Source organism: Coenobita brevimanus, chromosome 16 (assembly GCF_032717465.1).
Source record: "Coenobita brevimanus isolate Jiangsu-jjx chromosome 16, ASM3271746v2, whole genome shotgun sequence".
Classification (NCBI taxonomy): domain Eukaryota; kingdom Metazoa; phylum Arthropoda; class Malacostraca; order Decapoda; family Coenobitidae; genus Coenobita; species Coenobita brevimanus.
Window position 1 is genome coordinate 29,110,196 of NC_136969.1, and position 26,502 is coordinate 29,136,697.

The 26,502-nt window shown below is 41.3% G+C and overlaps 2 protein-coding genes across 2 annotated transcripts; both read left to right on the forward strand.

Moving 5' to 3' along the window:
• Positions 1–3,158: 3,158 nt before the first annotated feature.
• Rcd6 (Reduction in Cnn dots 6) lies at positions 3,159–12,843 on the forward strand. The gene is made up of 10 exons (XM_080265762.1): positions 3,159–3,188; positions 4,155–4,209; positions 6,226–6,353; positions 7,326–7,421; positions 10,022–10,084; positions 10,418–10,555; positions 11,177–11,337; positions 11,790–11,956; positions 12,327–12,516; positions 12,696–12,843. Exons 1-10 carry the CDS (start codon positions 3,159–3,161, stop codon positions 12,841–12,843), a joined length of 1,176 nt encoding a protein of 391 aa, XP_080121888.1.
• Positions 12,844–17,660: 4,817 nt separating this feature from the next.
• LOC145391031 (dynein regulatory complex subunit 10-like) lies at positions 17,661–22,521 on the forward strand. The gene is made up of 8 exons (XM_080265763.1): positions 17,661–17,710; positions 17,972–18,090; positions 19,340–19,461; positions 19,793–19,950; positions 20,651–20,800; positions 21,352–21,481; positions 22,090–22,176; positions 22,387–22,521. Exons 1-8 carry the CDS (start codon positions 17,661–17,663, stop codon positions 22,519–22,521), a joined length of 951 nt encoding a protein of 316 aa, XP_080121889.1.
• The last annotated feature ends 3,981 nt before the right edge of the window (positions 22,522–26,502 follow it).

Consider the following 26,502-nt stretch of genomic DNA (forward strand, 5'->3'; position numbering starts at 1 on the left):
CTCTCTCTCTCTCTCTCTCTCTTTATATATATATATATATATATATATATATATATATATATATATATATATATATATATATATATATATATATATATATATATATATATATATATATATATATATATATATATATATATATATATATATACATCTATATATAAATATATCCTCCTTTCTTCCCTTCTTTCTTCCCACAGACTCCCTCCATCCACCTCATATTCTCCTCTTCTTTCCTTTTCTTCTTCCTGCCTTCCTTCCTTCCTTTCTTCTTTCCTTTCTTCCTTCCTTCTCAAACACCCATTCCTTCCTTCTCTTATATTCATTCCTCTCTCACACTGATACCTTTCCTTTGATTTTCCCACACCCATCCTCTCTCCCTCCCTCCACCCCCCTTCATTTCTCTCTCATAATCCCTCCTTCTCTCCCACACTCCTACGCTCCCTTTCACATTCCCACGCGCACACTCTCTTCCTCCCTCCTTCCTTCCTTCCTTCCCTCCTTCCCTCCATCCATCTATATTTATCCTCTCTCCCCCACTCATAAGTTTCCCTGTCATCCTTCTCTCTCTCTCTCTCTCTCTCTCTCTCTCTCTCTCTCCACACACACACACACACACACACACACACACACACACACCTGCCTAACTGTACACACACCGACCCTCCCACCTGTTCGTTTGTTTGTCCAGACGCAGCTTTTTAGGCTTGACTGATCAGAGAGAGAGAGAGAGAGAGAGAGAGAGAGAGAGAGAGAGAGAAGGGGGCGAATATGTGAGAAGGAAGGAGGGAAGATTAGGAAGGAGGGAGGGAATGGAGGGAGGGAGGAAGTGCGTAGGATGGAGGGAGGGAGGAATGTGTAGGAGGGAGGCAGGAAGGAATGCGAAGGAGGGAGGGAGGGAGGGAGGGAGGGAGGGAGGAATATGTAAGAGGGAGGGAGAGAGGGAGGAATATGTAAGAGGGAGGGAGGGAGGGAGGGAGGAATATGTAATAGTGAGTGGAGTTAGGAATGAATGAGAGGGAGGGAGGAAGGAAGTGAGGGAAGGAAAGAAAGTGTAGATGAGAGGGAGGAAAGGGGAGGAGGGAATACGCAGATGGAAGGAAGGAAGGGTTGAAAGCAGGAAGGGAAGGAATGTTTGGAGAGAGAGAGAGAGAGAGAGAGAGAGAGAGAGAGAGTAACGGAGAGAGAAGGACGGAAGGAGGGAGGGAAGGTGACCGCAGGGAGGAAGGGAGAGAGGGAGGGAGGTAGCCTGTGCTATGACTATGAATCGAGAGAGAGAGAGAGAGAGAGAGAGAGAGAGAGAGAGAAAGAGATTTTTATTTTTTTAGGGAGAGGAGTGAGTGGTGGAGGAACGTGAGGGAGGATGTGAGGTAGCGAGGGAGATAAGGGAGAAGAGATGGTCAGGGTGATAGTGGGAGGGAGGGAGAAGGAGGGAAGCAGGGAGAGAGGGAGGGAGGGAGGAAGGGAGGGAAAGTGGGAGAAGTTGGAAGGGAGGAAAGGGGATAGAATGAGAGAGATACGGAAGAAAAAAAAATGAACAGGAAGGTCGATATAGAGGAGGGAGGGAGGGAGGGTGAAGAGGAGAGAGAGGGAGATAAGAGGGTGGAAGGTAGGGATGGGAGGAAGGTAGCGAATGGGGAAAGGAAGGGACGAAAGTAGGAAAGGGTTTGAATTGAGGGAGGTAAGGAAAGAAGGGAAGGGAGGTTAGAGAGGGAAGAGGGAGGAGGAAAGTAAGAGGGAGATAAGAATGAGAGGGAAGGGATTGGAGACAGAAGAGGAGAAGGGAGGGAAACAGGGAGAGAGGAGGAGGAAAAAGGGGAGGCGGGTAGGATAGAGAGAAGGGAGATGGAAGGGAGATGAGGAGGGAGAAGGGAGCGCAGGAGGAAGGGAGAGAATGAAGAGGAAGGGGGTGATGGATAGAGATAACGTGAGAGGGAAGCATACAGTTTTGTTATGAAAGGAGTTACCGTAAGCTCTATATCGTACTCGAAGCTCTATATCGTACTCGAAGCTCTATATCGTACTTGAAGCTCTATATCGTACTTGAAGCTCTATATCGTACTTAAAGCTCTATACCGTACTTGAAGCTCTATATCGTACTTGAAGCTCTATACCGTACTTGAAGCTCTATATCGTACTTGAAGCTCTATATCGTACTTGAAGCTCTATATCGTACTTGAAGCTCTATATCGTACTTGAAGCTCTATACCCCTTGAAGCTCTATGCCGTACTTGAAGCTCTATACTCTTTTTACTGCGTTGGTGGTGAGGGACGCCTTCACACGGTGGCATTGATTTGACCGGTCGGATTCACTGTCCGGTTATACAGACGTTACTCTACCTCCTCCCTATTTCCCTATCCCCCCTAAAAGAGAATGGCGGACTGCAGACGGAGGACAGCGTTGGCCTGCAGTCTACCGGGTTCACATACAGATGAGAAGGAGAGAGAGAGAGAGAGAGAGAGATTTTGTCTTGCAATAATGGGGAAAAGTGCTGTGTATATACCGAATAACTTACAAATAATGCTTTTGGAAATAAAAATAATGGGAGGAGTTTGGGTAGGGTAAATAGTACTTGAGTGAAATGTGAACTGTGAGAACTATGAAAAAATAAAGTGAAGGAAAGACAGTAAGCACGCGACGCTCTCTCTTATGTCGTGGTCAACCTTCCAATAATAATAATAATAATGATAATAATAGTTGTAGTAGTAGTAGTAGCAGTAGTTGTAGTAGTAGTAGTAGCAGTAGTTGTAGTAGTAGTAGTAGTAGTAGTAGTAATGATAATAATAATAATAATCATCATAATAAAAAGTGAAGAAGAAAACGAAGAAGTCAGCAGTCCCAAACCTTGCTCAACAAGTAATGGAAATATATAAAAGCGGAAAGAAGGAAAAAAAGGAGGAGGAGGAGGAGGAGGGAAGAGGAGGAAGGAGGAGGAGGAGGAGAAGAAACTAAGGACTTTGAACACGTGACCGAACCGCCAGGGGGAAAAAAGAAAAGAAAAAAAGAATGAAAAACAAAAACGAAAATGTAAGCACGCGACGCTCTCCTGAACCGTCACTGAACTGGAAGAAACAAAGAAAAAAAAAAGTGGAGAAGAAAAGAGAGTAAGCACGCGACACTCTCCGAGGCCTTGAGCAAATTATAGGAAATATAATAAATGTGTGAAAAGGAGGTAGAGAAGAAGAAAGTAAGCACGCAACACACTCGTAGGCCATCATCTCACTTACAGAAATATATGTTTAAAAAAGTGTGAAGAAGAAGAAGAAGAAAAGGAGGAGGGGGAGAAGGAGGAGGAGGACGGGGAGGAGGATGAGGAGGAGGAAGAGGAGCAGCAGCAGAAGAAGAGGAAGAAGAAGAAGCGAAGGAGGAGGAGGAGGAGGAGCTGAAGAAAACGAAGAAAAGCAGGGGGAAGAAGGGGAGTAGGAAAAAAAGAAAAAGAAGGAGAAGAAAAAGAAGAAAAACAAGAAGAACAAGAACAAACAAAATAATATCAACAACAACAGTAACATCAGAACAGAAAAAAAAAAAAAAATAGACTAAGCACGCGACACGCTCCTAAACGGTGCTCCTACGGTAAAGCCACACCAAACAACCTTGCACTGCTCACCTTTGACCCATATCCTGCCTGTACCACCTCCTTTCTCTCCCGGCACAAGCAAACATCGTGACGGGGTTTCTTCACGGTCCCCTCTCTCTCGCTCTCTCTCTCTCTCTCTCTCTCTCTCTCTCTCTCTCTCTCTCTCTCTCTCTCTCTCACTTTGTATCCAGTTGTCATTTGTTGTTTGCTTAAGACCTACATATCTTCTTACGTACTGTTGTTTTCGAGTGTGTGTGTGTGTTAAAATTATGTGTTTTTGCTATTCCATTGTTATTATTTTGCATTCATTTTTCACCTTCATTTTTTCGAGGTTATTCGTATCAAAATAAACAAAGTGTGCATTGTTGTTTTTTCTTATTTAATCGTTTTTCTTGTTTTGTTTTTTTCATTTTTCACTTTCATTTTTTCGTGGTCATTCGTATTAAAAATAAGTAATGTGTGTCCTCTTGTTTTTGCCTTATTAATTCATTTCTATCGTGCTTTTTATTTTTTATCTTCATATTTTCAAGGTTCGTAAGTAATGAATAACTAATATTTTTTTTCTTTCTTTTACAGTTGGTGTATCTTGCCGCCTTCGTTATCTCCGTCTGGTGGATTGTGGAAGCTGATGGTAAGAGCATTGTTTATTATTATTATTATTATTATTATCATTATTATTGATTTTTTATTATTATTATTATCATTATTATTATTTAGTTCTTCTTGATACGGGCTATCACCATCCACTCACTCATTGTAGTCCTCTTGCAGCATATTTCGTCCTCTTGCAGCATATTAAACGTAGCTTAGTGGTAGAACAAGACAACGTTATGGTTCTATCCTTTCCACAGCACTTCTTTGTGACTAGCACCATCTTCTAGTGTAAATATATTGTTACCATTCAGCATTAAAGATAGAGCGATGGCAATTTTAGGCCAAGTTATTGTAAAAAGAGCATAACAATCAATAAATGGACTCCTGGTGGTCGAGTGGATCAGGACTCTCCAGCCGAATGTGTCCCATAAGGGTTTGAGTCCAAGGATTGATCGCATAATATCACTAGGAGAATTGTGAGCTGGTTTTCCATTATTTTAATTTTAAGTTTAATCCCGGAACCATTTGCTTAGTTACAGGAGCAACAAAGAAGTAGATGGGATGGATTATTAGCGAGAATATTAGGGAGGGAGAGAGAGAGAGAGAGAGAGAGAGAGAGAGAGAGAGAGATCCCCGGGTGAACCACAAGCAAGAGAAAGTCAGGAGGCTAAACAAGACGATTTTTCCCTGTTTTGGCGCCCAATTGCGGTGACAAATGACTAGCGGCGTTCGTATAAGTGGCTAGGGGCGGATCCGGTTTCGTGGTTCTTATACGAATTTATTTTATACTCTTAGATTTATTTTTGTACCATGTATGTATTGTAAGTGTTGTTTTATTTATGATTTATTTGATATTGTAAACTTTTTTGTGTATTTTATCTGCTTAACGAAGGATTTTTTTTTTTTTTTTTTTTTTTAGTTGTGCCATGGATTGATTTAAATATTTGTGTGGGGGGGTTAGCATTCTCTCTCTCTCTCTCTCTCTCTCTCTCTCTCTCTCTCTCTCAGCACGACAGTTTAAGGTCAGACACTGAAAGATAAAGCCTTTGTCAAATTACATACAAAAGGTTATAACATTTTGCTCATATAACCTTTATTTATATTTTTATGACATTTTATTTAATAGTATTTTATTGGTGTGTTTCGAAAGTGCGGATGGTGGGGTGGATGTGTGTGTGTGTGTGTGTGTGTGTGTGTGTGTGTGTGTGTGTGTGTGTGTGTGTGTGTGTGTGTGTATGTGTTATATGCACGTAAGTTCCCTTTACGAATAGCATATTATTGAACAAAAATATAAACTCAGCCACATTCATAGTTTCTTAAATATCTGTTGATGATGATGATGATGATGATGATGGTGACGATGTATATAACTGATCAATTTTCTTTTTTCGTTCCTTCCTTTCTTCCTTCCTTCTTTCTTTCTTTCTTTCTTTTCTTTCTTCCTTCTTTCCTTCTGTCTTTCTTTCGCCCTTGCTTTATTTTTCTCTCTTTTTTTCTTTTTAGGCCTTGGTGGTTATTATCTTAATCTTAAGCTTAATCCCAGAGAGAGAGAGAGAGAGAGAGAGAGAGAGATCAGGTCATTTTTGCTCATTTCAGGCGGAGGTGATGATGATGATGGTGATGGTGATGATGGTGTGTCTGTTTCTGCTTACCTCTGTTTTAGCAGGGCAGTGAAATGGCGGGGGACAGGGCGACGTGGAGACAACCTGTTTGTGGCCACCCCTCACAGGATTAAGGGGTCTGGCAATAGATAGATAGATAGATAGATAGATAGATGTCCTCTTGATTTCAGGTAATTTCTTGCTTATTTCAGGTGAAGATGGTGATGGTGATGATGGTGATGGTGATGGTGATGATGGTGTGCCTCTATTTAATAAATTTCAGGCCATTTCCGTGCTTATTTCCTCTTGATTTGTTCGTTTCAGGCGGAGATGGTGATGGTGATGGTGATGGTCATGGTGATGATGGTGTGCCCCTATTTAATATAATTTAGGCCATTCCCGTGCTTATTTCCTCTTGATATCAGGTCATTTCGTGCTCATTTCAGGTGGAGATGATGGTGATGGTGATGGTGATGGTGATGGTATGGTGGGTGGTGTGCCTATCCCCGCCTACCTACTCTGCATGGGATACCTGGCCATAGCAGCCGTCTCTGTATGGATGCTCTTTGGCCTCTATAAGGTAATGGAGGGAAGTGCAGGAAGGCCAGTTGGAAGTAGGCTAACCTCTTCTTACTCTGATGACGTGTGTGTGTGTGTGTGTGTGTGTGTGTGTGTGTGTGTGTGTGTGTGTGTGTGTGTGTGTGTGTGTGTGTGTGTGTGTGTGTGTGTGTGTGTGTGTGTGTGTGTGTGTGTGTGTGTGTGTGTGTGTGTGTTAATCATTCTTCTCATCTCCAGTCAATTTTATTCAGCTTATGAGAGGCTTAGAGAGAATGACAGAGGAAGGTAGAAGAGAGAGAGAGAGAGAGAGAGAGGAAGGGAGAATGATAGAGGGAGGCAGAGGAAAGGACAGAAGGAGGCAGAGAGAATGATAGAGAGAGGCAGAGAGCATGATAAAGGGGGGGCAGAGAGAATGGCAGAGGGAGGCAGAAAAATATAGAAAGAGGAAGAGAGAATGAAAGAGCGAGGCAGAGGAAATGACAGTGGGAGGCAGAGGAAATGATAGAGGAGGCAGAGAGAATGACAGAGGGAGGCAGAGGAAATGATAAAAAGGGAGGCTGAGAATGATAAAGGAAGACAGTATTGTTCATTGATAAACTACTAATTATAATGAGAATTAATGTGGCTTTTATGTACAGCTTTCTATTGTTATTTTGATATATGTAATTTACTCCTATTCTCTCAGGAAGAAATTGAGTGCTATGGTGTTATTCAGGACGTAGTGTTAATCTTATATATAAAACTTAGTGTTAAATTCTTACGTGAAGCTTGGTGTTATCCTGTAAGATGATAATTGGTGTTTTTTTCTGTTTTCTGGAATTAGCCATAATTTTATTCATTGACGTAGAATATGTAGGCCATAGTTTCGTTTCTCTCGTGTAAAATTAGGTGCCTTATAGAATCTGGTGGTAGTCTCTTAATTAAAAATCAATATTATTCCCTGTTATTTGGCGTTTAGTGTCGTTATAATAATTAATTTTTGTAACTTTCACAGAAGCGCGCGCGAGTGTTGCTGGCGTGGGTGTTCATAATGACGCTGTTTTGCTTCCCCGAGATGGGCATGGTCGCCTTTATGGTCTTTGTCCACTGGGTTAGTCTATTATGTGTTACGTAATTTTCACATTTCTTCTAATATGTATTGCATAATTTTCACATTTCTTGTAATATGTGTCACTTAATTTACGTAATTTTCACATTTCTCTTAATATGTATTGCATAATTTTCACATTCCTTTTAATATGTGTTGCGTAATTTTCCCATTTCTTTATGTGTTAAGTAATTTTCACATTTCTTATAATTTCTGTTACGTTATTTTTACCATTTTTTTATACTGGTTTTTCATGCCTTATTTTTAACTTTGTACTGATAGTTCACATTTGTTTTATTATCATTTTTTTTTCATTATTTCTTTTCATCTCTTTTATTATTATATTACGCTTGTTTTATTAACAGCTTTTTCACTCTGTAGTACTTCTCTTACTGGTATTTCACTTTTCTTTCATTATCAGTTTATCATGCCTAATAAGTATTTCTTTTATTGTCAGTGAATTATTGATAGTTTTTCATAGCCTTAGAAAATAGATTGTTTTTCTATTTACTTTTACCTACTTCACTTTTCACAGTTATTTTCTTGTCAGATTTTCGTGTCATATAAATGTTGTTTTTTCTGTGATTTCATGATAATAGTGATAATTAGGGAAATATATTACTGCCTGTACTTTATTATGCTTGTTTTCAGGTGGGCAGGATATTTTTACTTAGATGACATTTAGTTTATTAACAGCGTGAAAGGGTTAAGGCGAAAAAGAACAGAGAGAGAGAGAGAGAAGAAAGTTAGGGGAGTGAAGGAGGGAGGGTGAGGAAGTGAAAGAGGGAGAGAACGGGAGAGAAGGGAAGTGAAAGAGATAATGAGGGAGTGAAGAAGGAGGGAGAGAGTGAAAGAGATAGGGAGAGAAGCGTGAAGATAAGGAAAAGGAATAAGAGAGTGATAGAGAAAGAGCGAAAAAGAGAGGGAGAGAGAATGAAAGAGTCAGAGAGCAGAAAACGAGGAGGAGGAGGGAATGGTAGAGGAACGCAGAGAATGACAGAGAAAGCAGAGAGAATGACAGGGAGAGACAGAGAGAATGACTGGGAGAGACAGAGAGAATGATAGACAGAGGCAGAGAGAATGACAGGGAGAGACAGAATGATAGAAAGAGGCAGAGAGGATGACTGGGAGAGGCAGAGAGAATGATAAGAAGAGACAGAGCGAATGTTAGAGAGAGACAGGGGGAATGACAGAGAGAGGCAGAGAGAATGACAGAGGCTGAGAGAATGACAGAGGCTGAGAGAATGATAGGGAAAGGCAGAGAAAATTATAAAGAAAGCCAGAGAGAATGATGGAAAGAGGCACAGGGAATGATAGAGAGAGACGGAGAGAATGACAGAGACACGTAGAGAAAACGATATAGAGAGAGAGACAGGGAGAATAACAGAAAAAGAGGATGATAGACAGATGCAGCGGGGAAGATGCAGAGGGGCAGAGGGTATGACTGAGAGAGGGAGAGAGAGAGAGAGAGAGAGAGAGAGAGAGAGAGAGAGAGAGACAGACAGACAGACAGACAGACAGACGGACAGACAGACATACAAACAGACACACACACACACACACACACACACACACAGAATGACAGACACCGGCAGAGAATGATACGGGAGCAGAAAGAATGAAAGAGAGGCAGAGAATGACAGAGTGGCTGAGAGAATGATAGAGAAAGACAGAGAGAATGACAGAGACACAGAGTGATAGAGTCAGAGGGAATGCTAGAGAGAGGCAGAGAGAATGGCAGAGGAAGGGGGAATGACAGAGAGGCAAAACGAATGATAGAGACAGAAAGAATGATAGGCAGGCAGACAGAATGATAGTGAGGCAGAGGGAATAATATAGAAAGGCAGAAAGAAGGACAGAGAGGCAGAGGGATGAGAGATATAAGCAGAGAAAACGACAGAGACGACAATGGAATGAAAGAGAGAGACAAAGGAAATGAAAGAGAGAGGCAGAGAGAATGATGGAGATGCAGATGGAATGAAAGAGGGAAATAGAATGATAATGAGAGGCAGAGGGAATGAGGGAGAAAGAAAGAGGAAGGTGGAGGGAGAGAAAGTTTAAGGCTTTGAGAGTGAGGGAGGGAGGAGAGAGAACGAAAGATGGATTGAAGTTAAAGGAAAAAGAAGGAATAAAAGGAATTGAGGAGAGATGAAGATGTACAGTGTGTGTGTGTGTGTGTGTGTGTGTGTGTGTGTGAGAGAGAGAGAGAGAGAGAGAGAGAGAGAGAAAGCAAATGACCTAAGGCTCACATTTATAAAAGATCCTAACCAATTAGCAGGATAACACAATACATTAGTCTTCATAACACTTTACGTCCCAGCCTTGTTTTTCGTGCTTTGTCTCCTTAATGCTCACTAATTTTATTGTTGTATGTTTGTTAGGTGTATGAATTAAGACAGACAGTTTTTTTTTCTTATCTGATGGAATTGGGCTGCTCTCACAACATGAATATTGTAGATGCATGAAATTCAATGAGCCTAAGTTATGACGTAAGAATCTCCTTGGTTACTAGTCAAATACAGTTGGCCATGAACTGAGCTGAAGGGAAATAGGGATCTTTGTCAGGCCAGAACAATCCACAGTAACTCCTGTACCTCTTTCAGAAAATCTCCTCAACATATGGAGTGGCAGACCTTACCTTCTATGTCTTCCGAGCTGCATTCAATGTGAGTCTTGATTGATCCCTGGTTTGAGTAAATATGCAATTAATTTTTTCATTATAATGTCTGAATTTGTTTTTGTCCTGTGTACAGTATAGAGTATTGTGATACAGAAACTTGTAGTACTGTACTGATGTCTAAGTTTATTTGTAGGTGTTGTAGTATTCATTGTAGGTACTCATTGATTCATTGATTTTGTCTGAAGACTTGTTGTCTGTATGAGTTAATTTGGTTAAATACCCCTCAGATAATTAATATCGGTTGTGTTTAACCATGCTGAGTGTACGAGATGTCAGTCGTAAATTTTGCCTTAATTTTACATGAATTTTTTGTCCACAGCTGCTGTCAGTGTTGTGTGTGCAGTCCCAATATGCCACCTGGAGGGACGAGACCATCAATGCCCAGACACTCAAGAGGCTTGAGCACCTCCATATGGTATGCCATAAGACCACCACAGCTTTTCCCTGCCTTAATTTTGCATGTATGTCTCTCCCTGAAATAGCAAGCTTGTTACTTGTGTCAGGCAGTATCGATATCTTGTTTTTTTATTTGGTCCGTATAGTGCAGCATTCCTCAATTTATATTATGCTGAATATACATTTCAATATATGCATATTACTTTACAATAAAGGAACAGAGTACCCTTGTTGGTTTTTCATAGACTACCAGTGCACTCTGTGGCAGGCGGAGGGCCCACCACTCATTCACTCGATGTAGTGTTATATTTGGTTGGTTACATGAAGTTACATGCCAAAAAACCATGTTGGATGGTAACCATATAACTAACAAATGGATGCCTGATGGTCTGGGGGGTAAGACACCCCAGCCAGAGATAGGGGTGATTGGAGCTTATTTCTTATACAGAATAATGAAGCTCATGGTAAAGCCATGGTCACTCACCTTGAATATCAGATGGAGTAGACTAGCCCCAGGCCACCATGAATCTGTTGAGGTAATAAAGGACTGGGTGAAGGATATATAGATGGATCAGAGTAATTAATTAAAACAAAATGCTGTCTTCTCTTTGCTATACCTTTTGTAATATTTAACTTTACTGTATTGGCATGAATTGGATAAATTATGTTCATGCAATTTCAGAATTCATTAAACAAGAGCTATGTAGGTGGTGGGAGTATAGCGGGAGGAGATGAGAACCCAGATGGTGAAACAACCCTCTCCTACCACAACCCTGCCTTCCTTGGCCCACCAGAGTCACCCACACCAATACCAGTGCCCACACCCATACCCACACTTACAAGGTAAAGGGCAAGCTTGGAAGAGGTGGGGGGAGGGGACTATGACTCTCACTCTTAGCTAAATAAAATTATCTGCCAGTAGCTGGAAGAGAATACTAGAACTGTTTTCAATTTGAGGGTTGATATGTAGCATTCATTGACAGTGGTGCTAGAGAGAGGCACCTTCATGCAGTGACACCATTATGATCAGGTAGCTCTGATGCATGATTATACAAATGTCTCGTAACTCCCTCCCTGTCCCCTGAAAGGAGTGTGGTGAACTGCAGGAAAAGAACAGTATCAGCTTGCATTCCTCTAGGTTCACTTCTAAATGAGCCTGGAGGCACAACAACAACATTTAAGCCTTCACCATTAGAGGTACTCCCTAACGTGAATAAGATTTTCTAGTGATAATTAGTTGCAGTGAAGGAGTTAAATCTCCTTTGGTTAAAATGACCATTTCCTTCCTACCACAGATCACTTTCCCGTGCATCGCAGGTGTCATGGAGTGACATGCCTCCCCCGCCTGCCCCTGCTGCCCCCCTGCCCTCAGTCAGAATGGGGCTGCCTGGTTGGGACCCTTACACTGTTCGGGACTCACAGTCAGAGTTCAATGCAGCTGCCTTCTCTCCAGCCTCTGTCGGTGAGTTATAGGGGTGGTCTGATCTCAGGGGAAGGAACTGCTGTACTAGATGTAAGTTAATGAGCTCAGTCTATTGGTAAGGCATGGAACAGTCTGAGGAGTGTGTGTGTGTGTGTGTGTGTGTGTGTGTGTGTGTGTGTGTGTGTGTGTGTGTGTGTGTGTGTGTGTGTGTGTGTGTGTGTGTGTGCGCGCGTGCGTGCGTGCGTGTGTGTGTGTGTGTGTGTGTGTGTGTGTGTGTGTGTGTGTGTGTGTGTGTGTGTGTTTGTGTGTGTGTGTGTTCCCTTTTTATCCATCAGTTGAAAATCCCTTTCCCAGTACGCCTTCACTGAACTTTGTTGAAACATGCTAAGTCAGGTTCTGCTTTACACAGGGTTTTTACCCCTGGTGAGTGGGAATAGCCGGAGTGAGGCAGCATTGTACCCACCCACCGGGGGCCTGACAGTGTACCACCACAGTCCTCAGGTGCTGTATCCTTACCACCATCAGCAGCTGCCACCACCACACCTAATGTACCCAGACCAGCAATATTACTACTCAACACAGAGTCTTGACAGACGTAGGTAAGGCACATTGGTTATAAACTAAGGTACCAGTAAATTTAGCAAACTGAATTGATATAAATGAATCAATTCGAGTGGCCCAGTATCATCAGGTGAAAGCAAACAAACTACTGCACAGTATACAGTAGTTACGGTCTCCATTGCAATACCAATCATTTACTCTCTCTGGTACGTTTCAGATATATGCGAGGAGGTTCCCTGGGTGATGGCATAAATGGACGAGCAGGGATACTGGCAGGTGTTGGTGTTGGCATGGTGAGGGAGAGTCGGAGTTCATTGGGTGCTGAGAGTGATGACTTTAGGAAATACCGAGATGTGGCATTGTGAGGAAGAATGAGCATACAGAAAGTCCTCGTTAGATGTTTTTTTTTTTTTTCTTTACTATTAAATCTCTAGTACCCTGTAATTTACTGATAACTACTGAAGTCCTGTTGCTGCCTCATAAGCAAATTTGCCAGTTTCCTCTAGTTTGCAGTGCCAGATGTATGGTAAAAGTTGCGACATTCTAAAACACATCACTGATATACAGCAAGGACCTAGTGCATTCTCAGTGACACCATTAGTTTGAACTGAACTTTGAGAAAAAAGGCACACGCACCTGTGAAGTAATGATGGGTAGAGTGGCGCTGAAATTTGCTTATCAATCCCTAATAGTTGTAGCTTGTGATTGATGTGGAAGGCAATTTTATTCGACCCTTTACTGGTGACTTGTTAATATGAATTGTGAAGGTCTGAACTAAATATTATACTAGCCACAAATATTAACTCGCCTGTGTGTCACAATTGTAAAAATGTAGCATCATCCAGACTCTTATCCAATGAGCTAAAGAAAAAATTGGTTGAACGAACAAAAAATGAGATTCTGATTAAAGCAAGGTGCTGACAAAAGCAATTTAGATGTAATGAATGCTGGTACTGTAAAAGTATGTAATGGCTGTATGGTGTTTTGCAAAAAAAATATTCACAGCACTTTGAAAAACGTGAACATGAAGGAAGGAATATGAATTGTGCAAGTGATATTTTTTTACCTGTCCTGCTCATGGATATGCACTTTTACTTATGTATAGAATTTAATTAACACCAAATAAATATGCTATAGCTACAAATCAAGTGTTGTATTGTGCAGTATGCTGTATATGGCTATTCCAGCTGTGAAAGATGCTCAGAGTACCTTAACTCTTTCCTTTCAGATACTCTGGTATCAGTGCTGTCTAATATCAGATGTCTATATTCAACAAAAGAGATCCTTAGCAGTGAAATCGTTTAAGAACATACAGTACTGTGCATTTACTACAAATGGTGTTATTGCTCAGATAATGAATACTTGTAGTACAGTAATGTATACAGAGTGGTCAGAAGCCATACAGAAATTCATATCATTGGCATAAATGCTTGCCTTGATTCTAAAAATCAGTACAGGTAGTTGTAACTAACTCCTACAACAGATGTACTAGTGATGTTTTATTTGTTAAGTAAATATACTGGATATTGTTAACCTTTTTTTTTTTTTAATCACATTATTTACTGTTCTACGGAAGTAAAAGATTCAATTGGATGGATAGATGGACGAATAGAAAATTATTTGCTAGTATCAAGGCAAGCATATGTTATCAGATAATGCCATTAAAACTGAAAACTAACATCTATTAACACTACAGGCAGAAACTAACCAAATTATGATAGATAAATTTTTAACAAATCAGTATTTCATAGATTATGTAGCTTATTTTGTTACTGAAATTTACACGTCAGTGTGTATTGTTGTTGTTGTTGTTTTATTACATTTGAAATTTCCTCTGTTCTTGACAGTAGACCTTCCTCTGTGTATCTTTTATTTAAATTTCCTGACGTTAGGTTCTTAATGTTTCTGTTCAGGAGATCCCTTAAATTCCTTGTCATGTATCGAAAGCATGGTTCTTGTATAAGAGGTATGGTGGCATCCTTATGAAGATCACTTCAACACATTAACCCCAAGCCTTAGAGCAATTGAGTTTTAGTATGCGTATGTACAGTATCAAGCCAGGCATATAGTTTAATACAAGAGGTTAAGTCAAATTGGGAATTATTAGAGAGTTGGAAGCTTGGTCACTTGTCTTTGGAAAGGCTGAATGAAAGCAAACTTCTAGCAGGAAGGAAAGGTGCCAGATGACAGACAAAGAAGAAAAAGTATGCTTAGATGGGGAGTCAACATTGAAGCACAGTTCTTAGGACAACAGGAGGAACACAGTCTGGACCATATGCCATAATAGTGAGGCCAGATTGGGCAGAATGATCATCACAGAGTGCTGTGCAATATTAGTAAATTAATTACAGTATGATATCCACCTCATCAGTCTGCTAGGGATGTGGAGTCAGTAGCTTGCACACCAAAAAATATGGTTGTGATAAAAATTAATAGCATCTCAAACAAGTCTTATTCTAAGTGGCTTTAGAATCTTGTAACACTTCCTTAATGATTTATTCTGCATATTGCACCTAAGTATCCTCTTGTATGTTCCTAATGCAATGTATATTAAGATGATATGAATAACATACAAATGGCTAATGTGCAAAAAATAATAATAATCCAATAATAATGATATATATATCACAGGAAGAGGTGATATCAAGCCTTCTGTGTCATTTAAAATCTACGTGAATGTTCTCATGTGAGCAATGACGGGGCAACCATATCCTTATGCAAGGACTGTATAATACACTACTGTATATATGTACTTATAAACCATATGAATTTTATGAATATTCAGTAATATATGTAAAGATATATTTTAAGTGTAATATATTGTATGTAAAAACAGTTCTTTGTTCATTGTTACTAATACATTTTTTCATGGCTGACCGTATAAGTGCATTGTTTAACTGATTTATTAATGTCAGACACGTAATTTCTTTACATACTTTTTTGTTGACTGTGCTGACCTAACCTCCTGTGTTCAATCCAACTGACTGAAATCAAAATATTTATATCAACTTTGTCATGGTAAGCAAGATGAATTTATGAAAAATATGTTTTTTATTGAAATAAAATGCTATCAGTGTTAATGTATTATTTGGGATATTTTTTTACATTTTCATAATTTTTGCTGTGCAGCATTCATCATTGTAAAAAATAAAATTATGCCATCCTTGCTCCTACTGAAGCTGACCATAGTACAACTGATTGTTGACTGTGGGCCAGGGAATTGACAACTCATCTTATGCAGTCGTGTGGTAACCAAGCCCCCTATGTTATTGGAGGCCACAAATAGTATCAATGGACTCCTTTAGCCCATGATGTTAATGCTATAGCATGTTACTTTAGTGGCAGCTACCACTACTATAGTTACCATCACATCTAATACAAACATCTCTACAATGAAAGGGAAGAGGAGAGTGATGAAGAGAGAAGTGAGTGGTCATGGAGAAGAATGGAGAAGATAACAGGAAGAATGAGAAGAGAAGAGACTGCCAGTAATAGGGAACAGAAAAGGTGTAAAGTGAAGAAAATGAGAGAGGATGCTGGAGGATGGGTAGAGAAGGCAGTGATTCTGAAGAAGGGAGAGGATGCAGGGATGTAGGGCAAGAAGGGAGGAAAGGGTCTAGGAAGAGAGAGAGAGAGAGAGAGAGAGAGAGAGAAGAAGAAAGTTTCATGAAGGCAAGGAGAGAATAGGAATGTGATATACAAAGAGAGAGAGAGAGAGGAGGGAGGGAGAGAGGGAGGGAGGGGGTGTAATGGAGGGAAATGATGAAGGTGGTGAAGAGAAAGGGGAGAGTGGGAGGGAGAAAGGGAACGGTGGTGGAGCGAGAGAGGGGTAGTGGTGGAGAGAAATGGAAGGGCGTTCGAGAGAAAAGAAGGGAGGAGGGTGGAGAAGGGGGATGGATGGTGGAGAGAAAGAGGAAGGGTGTTCGAGAGACAGGGAAGGATGGCTGCGAGAAAGGAGAGGGGGGGAGAAAAAGGGGAAAGATGGTGGCTAGAAAGAGGGGGTGGAAAGAAGAGGGGGTGGTGGTGAAGAAAGGGGGTGGAGAGAAAGAATAGTTGAAGGAGAGACAGATGGAATAGGGGAAAATGAGGGAGAGTGGTAAAGAGGAAGGGTGATGGAAACGAGAGAGTGGTGGAAAGGAGGAGGAGGTAGAGAGAAAGGGCATGGGTATTGGGCAGAAAGGAAGAAGGTGGTAGCGAGAAAGAGAGGTGGTGGTGTAGAGATAGGGAGATGTTAATAAAGTCTTAGTCTCTCCATTCCATATCCTTATCGTAAATATCCCTCTCTCCTGTTCCCCTCTCGCGACTTCCTCCTCCCCTTGTCTTTCGTTTTTCTCTTCCTGTGGTTTTATCTTTAAATCTACTTCTACCGCCGTCTTTTTTCTGTGCACTTTTTGTGCTGGCCTTATTAATCCAGTGTAAAAAAAAAAAAAAAGTTCGTGTTTAGTACATATATTTTTTCTGTTTACTTATTGCTTCATCTATTATTATATATACATGTATATAACATTAATTCTACAGCTCGCCAGTCTTGCTACCAACTTTGAACTAGTACAGTAACCTTCCCCCTGCACCTCCCTCCTCGAATCCTTGAACGCGCGCACCAAGTACGAATGTCAACAAACATGACGCCGTAACTATGGCAACCAAGTCGACACCGGCCTTCTCCGAGTTTAGTTCATCTTTCCAGTCCCAAAAGGTCGTAAGTATTGTGAATTTTGTGAGGAAGTTAGTCTGTGTCTGAAGGGCAAAAGATAGAAGCTGAGGGAGCATGAAATAATTCAGTTATAGACAACTTTTATTCAAAGAGGGAGTGATTGCATGTACGAGAAGCAAGTATGGAAAGGAGGCATACTTTTCATTACCTGGATACCGAAGGTGGCTTCTCATACAGTGTTTTAAGCATATTCCTGTGGAGCCGAGAAATAAAAGGTTTGGGTGATGAGAGAATCGATAAATAACCCATTCCACTCGTATATTTGTTCTCTCCTTTTTTATACAATATTTTAAAATCTTACCCACTCCATTTATCAGTGAAAAATGGGATTAGAATGATAAATGATGAAGGAAATCGATGAGAGAATGAATATTAGTTTTGTTGTTGTTGTTATTATTATTATTATTATTATTATTGTTGTTATTATTATTATTGTTATTGTCATTGTTATTATTACTAGGCACAACCATGGCCCCGGCAGAGCATAATAAAAAGAAACAAGACTCATATGTGGCCAGGTGAGTTACCAATATTTACTGGACATACCTTGAGAGCTTAAACTGGGGATAAAACTATTAACTATTTCGGCAGCTGATAAATAGAAAAAAATCTGCATTAACTTTTAAGGTAGAGATGGAAATATACGAAAATGTTATTTTGGCTATACAGTAGTTTGTTATATAAAGTAAGACATCACCAAAAATAAAGGATTAATCAGTGACCATGTGTGCTTGTGTGTGTGTGTGTGTGTGTGTGTGTGTGTGTGTGTGTGTGTGTGTGTGCAGGAAAAAGACTGCAGTGGTACGTGTGATGCAGCAGCTGGTGGAGGATGGGAAGGACCTAGCATGCCAGCTTCAGGACCCACGCAGCCCCACCCCGACACCGGACCAATCCGCAGGTCAGTCTATAGCTAAGGATGTCGATTTACCTCCTTTGACACCAGTTCCAGAGACATTCAAGTGTATCTAGTGTCGATTGTTATTGTTCTTGTTGTTATTATGGCCCCAGGTTCATCTGGATGTGAACCCAGTGGACTGCAGGCTGAAATGCTCCTTTTCTTGCAGTTCACCGTCATCCTTTCAGGGGATAGGGAGGGAGTCAAGGGATGTTTATATGACCATCAGTGACACCAGGTAAAAGCATCCCTCTCCAGCACCGCACCAGATACAGTCATTATCGATTTTAGGGACATTTTAGAGATACACTCCAAGTGCTGAGTAGGGTCACAGTTTATTCAGTGTTTTACCGAGGCCGGTTTCTTCAGGAATATCAGAGAATATTTACATCGGTCACCTTCAGTAGCCCTCAGTCCTGTGAACCATTGATGTAGACAAACAACCTATTAAACGTAAAACAAATTAGGCCTTATGCAGTTTATCGCTCGTCGGAAGGCATGCTGACTGTTTGTCCGGTGTAAAGAATCCTTACTTTTATTAACATTTCAGAGGAAAGTGGCTTCACATAGGTGTGCTATGTGTTATATGAGCGTTGAGGTGCAATGCTGTGTTGTGTATGTTTATGATATGAATTTATTGTGACTGATGTAAGTTTGTTGTATGATATGAGTTACGTGTCGTGTTTAAGTTTTTCTACGATGCGAGTATATGGATTTAATATGTGTATTGTGGTGCTGTACTGTGTTATATGATGTGACTGTTGAAAATAATGTGTGTGTTGTGGTGTTAGAGTATGTAGTGTTCCTGTATTTCAGTATCAAAGCACAGACAAACCCTCAACAGAGTTCTCTGGGAGCGCCAGTTAAAGTGGCTAGTCTCGTGCAATCCAGTATGTTTACGTACAGATGAACCTGGGTAAACAACAACAACAACAACAATGTAGGGGTTTGCATGATGAGTGTAATATGTAATATGAGCTAAAATTGTAGTGTTACGGAGTGCTGTGTGGAATTCAGTTACGGTAAATCCTCATTATATGTTTGTAATGTGTTCCAAAATGGCACATTTTTCTTTTCTATGCGGCTGGTACTGCAAATTTGGGGAACTGGCGAATTGGTATCATAGTTAGTATTGGAATTTTAATAGACATTTTTTTTTTTGTAACTGGCAAAACAGAAAGTCAAAAAAGAGAGGGGGAGGGGGAGGGTTACAGGTCTTGCAGCGAGAACTTAGTGTCTGTGGTTATTTCAGTGTGGAGGGTGGTGGAGCTGTTTGAAGAGCTGTGTCCACTCATGCACCACCGCCTGTACTTCAGCCCCACCCTGCAGTATTTCTACGCCTCCCAGTTGGCCAGGCGTAGGGCAACCACCACCGTTAGTTATGCTCTGGTTTTAATGCTCATTTACTCCTCGTTTTATTCATATTCAGCCGCGTAATTCCTTCAGTACGTTAGTGAGTTGAAATATGAATGAAAACCGACACGTGATGGTTTTCTCTCGTAGTTTCTTTCTTTTGTCAGGAGGTAGACAGAGGTGTGTATGACAGAGAGGAATGGGGGGGGGGGGAGTTGAGGTAGGATGAAGCTGACAATGATAACTTTGTTTCCTTTCTGCCTGTACTTCACACACATAGTTTTAGACGAAAGTAAGGGTTGGGATGATGATGATGATGATGATGATGATGACAGCTTTCTCTTCCTGTCAGAAGACCGGTGAGAGCATCGAGGTAGTGGAAAGCAAGGTGACAGCAGCACAGAGGGAGAGAGAGGCGGAGCTGTCTTCTCGAGAGAACCTAGTTGCCAGCCTTACCTCACACCTGACACGCCTCCACACCTCGGGCACGAAGGCCATAAGTGTCTGCAGGTGAGGTGGAGATAGGAGAGAATATGGTGGAACTAAGATACGCTGTGGTGATAAAAACGAGGACTGTGGTAGTTCAAGCTGTGGAAAATCGGGCTCTGGGACTGTGGTGGAATAGGCTTTACATGAGCAGGCTTTTGTGAAAACAGGACAGACTTTAGTGAAAACAGACAGGCCGTGTTACTTCAAGCTGTGATGGACTTGATTGTGGGAATGTGGCAATGGACGCACGAATTACGGGGGTTAGGAGCGTACGTTCCCTTTCCCCGCTTCCCCTCCTCCCTTTTTTTTGGGGGGAGGGCACTGATTATACATAATATGAGAATAATGTTATGAGTAGTTTACATTGTGATTTCTTGATTAAGTGCTTAGGATGATTATTATACGACATACTGCACTTGCCTATATTCTCGTATGCCTGTGATTAATGCAAGTAAAATAAAAGTGTATTATTGTCTGATTGCTGAAATGGATGAAGTGGTACTTCCAGTAGCACTCACTCATCCTCCTTTCCAAAGTCATGGATGCGGCCCTTAAAAACGGAATTGAACATAAAAACATGGCACTGTGATAAAAACAAGATGGGTCATTAAAGTATGATAATGTGGCAGTGCAGGCCGTGGCGGCGATTTAGGAGTGGTGAAATAGGGCAGACTGTGGTAAAAATATAACAGGCTGCGGTAAATCACCATCTCCGCCACAGACAGGAGGCTCGTGCTGAGATGGATGAGGCTAGGGGCGCGAGTGAGATGAGCCTGCAGCAGCTGAGGAGTGACCTGCAGGCCAGTCAGGAGGCCATGACAGCGCAGGAGGCCAGGCACGAACAAGCGGAATTGGAGCTGAGGGAGAGACGGTGTGTGACGGAGATTTTTGTCTCTTTGAAACTTGTTCATGTAGCAGCTCAGAGGCAAGTTAAGACAATCCTAGAGCTTTGCTTACCGGTACGTTTTGTAGCACATTTTTTGCGACTAGTGACCGTGGTATAGTCTGTTCACCTTAACTTGGCGAAAAATTTTTGTCTATTTGGAAATCTTCCCTGTAGTTCAGTGGCGTAGTAACAGAATACCAAGGTTTAGTATCCTTTCTGTAATAGTTTTTATGTGACATGCACCATATTCTGGGCTCATCTCTTGTTACAGCTCAGCATTCAAGGCAGAGAGATGAAAATGGTAGGCCAAGTTAAAGTGGACAGAGTATATTAGTTGATGGTTGTAATGGGAGGGGTAGTGATAACTGTTGTGCTGTAATGCTGTTATACAAATCACGACGATAAAAGTATTCACAAAACTTTGATGATTTACGCACAACAGTTGCTGGGGTTATCCAGTCTTTGTTTACCATACAGTCTGTCCTCGTGCACCTACCCCTGCATCCTTCTAATCTAACATAACCTCTTCCCCATAGACAGGAACTAGAGAGACAGATCCAGAGTGTGATCCGCCGCTACGACGCCACCATGAGCAAACTACAGACCCGCCTGGACGATCTCAAGAAGGATCATGCTGCCCTTGTGGACAGTCTGCACCACAAGAAGGTCACAGTTTATGCTCTATTAGCATCTCTAGGATATCATTTTATTTCATTTTTGGCACCTTCAGCCGACTGTGGTCTATTCAGCCTTGGGAGTCTCTCATAGAGAAAACGTCACCTTCAGCCAAATTTAACTTCGGATGATTTGCTTCGTTTTCGGGGAGAATTTTGAAACTGAAGGGGGACCATATAGCCTAAACTGAGCTCCTTAATACTTAATTTGATTAACATCGTCCAGAGATAGGTAAAGGTGAGGGCAAAAGTCGAGACGCTTATAGCTAAGGTGCTCATCTCTTTAACTTAAGCCACTCGTCACGTGGCGAGTTGATAACACACTATCCTGGAACACACGGCCGGTGCATTATCTAGGTTATCACACTTGCCTTCATGAGTGTTATCCTAGGTACTCATTTTACCTAACAACCTATATAGGGTGGATGGATTGGACACACGAACTGGCCAGACGGCCAGTTACCTTACCCGCACCAAGATTCGAGCCCTGGACTTGTACTGGTATTTCACCACTGGCTCAAAGTCCCAAATTATAGAACTGAGCACCGGATTCGATGTTTTAACGTGTATCATCACTTCCCCGTTTCTTTTTTCACGTAGGCGTGGCTGCATGAGGTTGAGGAGCAGTACCGTAACATCCAGGCGGAGAAACAACGACTGGAGGAGGAGAGACTGGCGGCCATGCAGGTATTATACTATTTCCACTTTAACTAGGACTAAAATTGCCATTTGTGTTTTGAATGCAGAGATGAAATAAGAGATTAACACTAGAATATTGTTCGTAATAGGAACATAAATCACTGAGAAGGTGTTACGGTCTCTTATGCCAATGGAAATACCTCTCAGTGTCACAACCACACACTTTACTCCACGATTACTCTTCTTTTCTCTCGACAGGCTGAGTTCCGCAGGGAATACGCGGCTCGGACTATCCAGCGAGCATGGCAACACTACAAGATGCGAAAGATGCTTAAGAAGGCGCAGCGCAAAAGGAAGAAGAAACCCAAAGACGCCAAGGAAAACAAGAAGTAACCGAGAATGGGACGGTGTCAGATGCTGAAACTCACACACACACACACACACACACACACACACACACACACACACACATTCTCTCTCTCTCTCTCTCTCTCTCTCTCTCTCTCTCTCTCTCTCTCTCCCACTGATATGCATACTTTTCCAGCTCCCCTCAATGTACGGCGCCAGATATATGGAGTAATATTTTGGTTGAAAAAAAAAAAGTAGCTGATATTTTCTAACCTGATGAGGAAGCGAAGGAATCGATGTTGCTGTGGATGTGTTAGAAACCACTAGAAGTACCTTGCGATGGTTTGGTCACATAGAGAAATTGGAGAATGAGAGACTAGCTAGGAGAGTGAGGTGCAGGACAGAAAGGGGAGGGGAAGACCGATGATGAGACAGAGGGCCAGGGTGGAGAGGTACAGTCGCCAAACTTTCCACCTGGGCCACCCCGCCACGAGAGGTGGGTAAGGGGTGCTGGCAACAGTGTAGGCTATCTGTTTGTTCGTGTGTACATGCTTGATGAAAGTTCGGATCATCACCTCTCGTTTTCCTTAGTGAACCTCAGTCAAAGTTCATCCCAGTAATCAGTCGACAATTTTTAGGCGATAGAATTTCAAAGGAGCTTCTTGAAAGTGTTGGATAATGCAAGTATTGAAAACAGTAAGTAAACTAATTCAAAAGGCCGCATCTTTACATATATTATATATTTAAAAAAGTATTCTTTTTCATTGTTACATGATAAACCCATGGCTAAAAAATGTCTACTGCATATTGGGGGGGAAGAACCGTCGTGTGACCGGCTCTTATGGTTGAAAAAGTAGATACCTGTGTCTGACTGTTCGTTTTGCATTTAGCCAGTCCTGGGCCGGTCTCGATTAAACCTATTGAAATACCATTCTTGATCCGAGACATGATTAGACAAGTTAGGTCATTAATCGTTACAGGATTACTCATTGGGAGGATATTAATTTAAACTAAGTAGGAGAGTTAGGAGCTGTAGATGTCGGAGGTTGAAACTCGTTCTTTGAGGCAGAATACTGCCTTGAGTCAGCTAGTCATGAGTCAACCTTTCGTTAACAATAGAAAACCTAAGCATCTCATCACTTAATCATTACGTGGATCTCTGTGCTTGCAGTGCAAACACGGCAATTGTTTTAATAGTTGATATTTATTAAATATTTGAAACAGTACTGTGGGTGACGTGGTAGTTAACGCTTCCGCCAGGCGATCCGTGTGACGTGGTTCCACCCCCGTCAGGAGAGATGGGTTTCTCCTATTAAACACCAAGCCCTTGTCTTATGACCTAGGTCTTGGTAGCAGCCAGTCAGCAACCAACATCACATATCCTCGCACTCCGGACCTCGGTGACGGGGGCTAAAGCGAGGTTCGCGGGATTAAAAAAAAAAAAAAAAAAAAAAAAGGGTTCCAGCCTGTAATGATAATTTCATGTTCGTTATGTTGCATTTACCAATCACATAAGTAATATCACAGGCAATGGTGATATAAATGTTCAAACAATTCATGAATCAATAAAATTGAGCTTAAAATGACTGGAAGCTTTTGCATACTGTGGTGAAGAGATGGTGTCTTCATCTTGCTATAATGTGAGATAATGTTGTTCGGTGAATAATCGATGAGCATGTAAATGTGTGACCGCACACATAAGCGGCACCGCTCACAATCAGTTTTCCTTGCAATGTGTAATTCAGTCATACGTTAGACGAATGGACTATAAAGATGTGCTGTAATGATCATAGTCATATGAAAAATGGTACGGTAAATCATTATCATAGCTGATATAATAACCACATTCGACAAAAGTATGCATAAATTCTCTGCCTGCTGAGGTGACAGTATTTTAATCTCCTAACTCTTCGTGGTGCACCACAGAACACATGAAAACATCTGCCTGAAGTACTACCAACGAGGAAATAAGCAACCGTTAACAGTGTCTGAACATCATCCTAATGTTTATTGGTCAGTGTCATTCATGATGTGAATATGGCAGGCAATCTTACTTGTAACTGGTTGTAGATGTTAGGTAAATGCATTCATCTTCAACCTATACTGATAATGGTATCAAGTGATAACCCTGTGAAATGGAATTACTGATATAATAAGAGAGTGTGAGAGAAAGGCTTGGAGTGATACCAGTATTTAGTGCATTAACATGTTATTGTAACAATGTAAAAACAACATAGAAAATAACATGTTTAGTATTGTTAAAAATGTAAATATTTGGTAGATTGCCAATGGATCTCAAAAACTAGTTCGGCAGTTATTGTCACTGGCGGTATGAATAACGTAACCCCCTCCCCTCAACGTCCTGCACCTGCCCTGGACTTCACTATGCCAAGCTCCCCCCTTAAGCAGCTCTCCCACCGGCTCGACCAATTGCAGGAAACCGGTAGCATGGAATTGTTGCATGTCACAGGTTGCACGGACCAAGGCCAAATATGTATAGTATAATATATATTATTGTATTATAAATAAAAGTTTATATTTATATAAGAATATTATTTATATTACTTTATTATAAAATTTATATAGTCATATATCTTTGGCCTTGGTCAGCGCGACCTGTGGCACACAATAATTTTCCATGCGACCAGTTTCATGCAACTGGCTGAGCCGATGGGATAGGCGCCTTACTCCTGAGACATTTTTCTCACCACCTAACTCCGTACCCAGCCATCTATGGGATGAACTCTGACTCTGACAGAGGTTCACTATGGACGAAGAGAGTTGATGATCCGAACTTTCGTCGAGCATGTACACACGAACAAACATATACACTGTTGCCAGCACCCGTTACCCACCTCTCGCGGCTAGGTGGCCCAGGTGGAAAGTTTGGCGACTGTACATGTGTTTAGAGGTGTGAGATGGAGATATGACAGCCTGATGGTCGAGGACAAGGTAACATAGAGGTGATTTGTTTGTGATCACCATTTTCGGATAGACAGGTAAGCAAACAAGCAAACAAATATAGCTTGATGCATAGACATATAGACAGATGGTTGGATAGACAGATAGGTAGGTACGTAGGTAGGCAGGTACTTTTAACGAGGACTATCTGTGCATTCATTTACAAAACTACATTCCTGCGATATATCTCATTCGGTACTGGAATGGGACACCTTCACTCGGTGGCAGTGATATAACCGAGCAGTTCTGTTGCCCGGTAATGCAAACATCCCTCAGCTTCCTCTCTATTCCCCGAAAGAATGATGATGGACTGCACGAAAAGGGCAGCATCAGCTCTGAGTCCACCGGATTCACGTTCAAATGATCCTGGGCCACAACAAAACCCATTGAGATTTTTTCAGAGTAACAATGTAATTATGATCTTGACTACCTGGTCTATGTGCATATAATATAATCTTATGTATATGATTTTGATGTGAACTTTGTTTTATTTTCCAACTTCCTCTTGGTATGGTTTTTGACGTAGTGTTACTTTCAGGTGACAATACTCGTACACAATGTGACAAACAGTTTCTTGAAGTCCAGAAAACCATTTGCTACGGCCAGTGGTAGGCTTAGGTTACCATTGTAAGTGGCTTTGGAGATTCTGTGACATCACATCCTCAGCGATGTATTCTGCAGGAGTGCGAGTACATCGCAGTACCTTCTGTTTCACCGATGCAAGTTATTTCTACATCAAAACACACACACACACACACATAGACAAGATTGAAAAAGTTCAAAGGGCCGCTACAAGATGGATACCAAGCTTAAGGGACCTAAGCTACGAAGAAAGACTAAATAAACTGAATCTACCAACACTACAGGAGCGAAGGAAAAGAGGTGACATGATAATGCTATATAAGTGCATATCAGGGAAGGAGAAAATAGACATAAATGATTACTTAACATATGGAGAAGCATCAGCAAGAGGACACTGCAAAAAACTGCATAAGAAGAGAGGTGATAAAGACGTAAGGAAATTCAGTTTCCCAAACAGAGCAATTGATCAATGGAATGCACTAC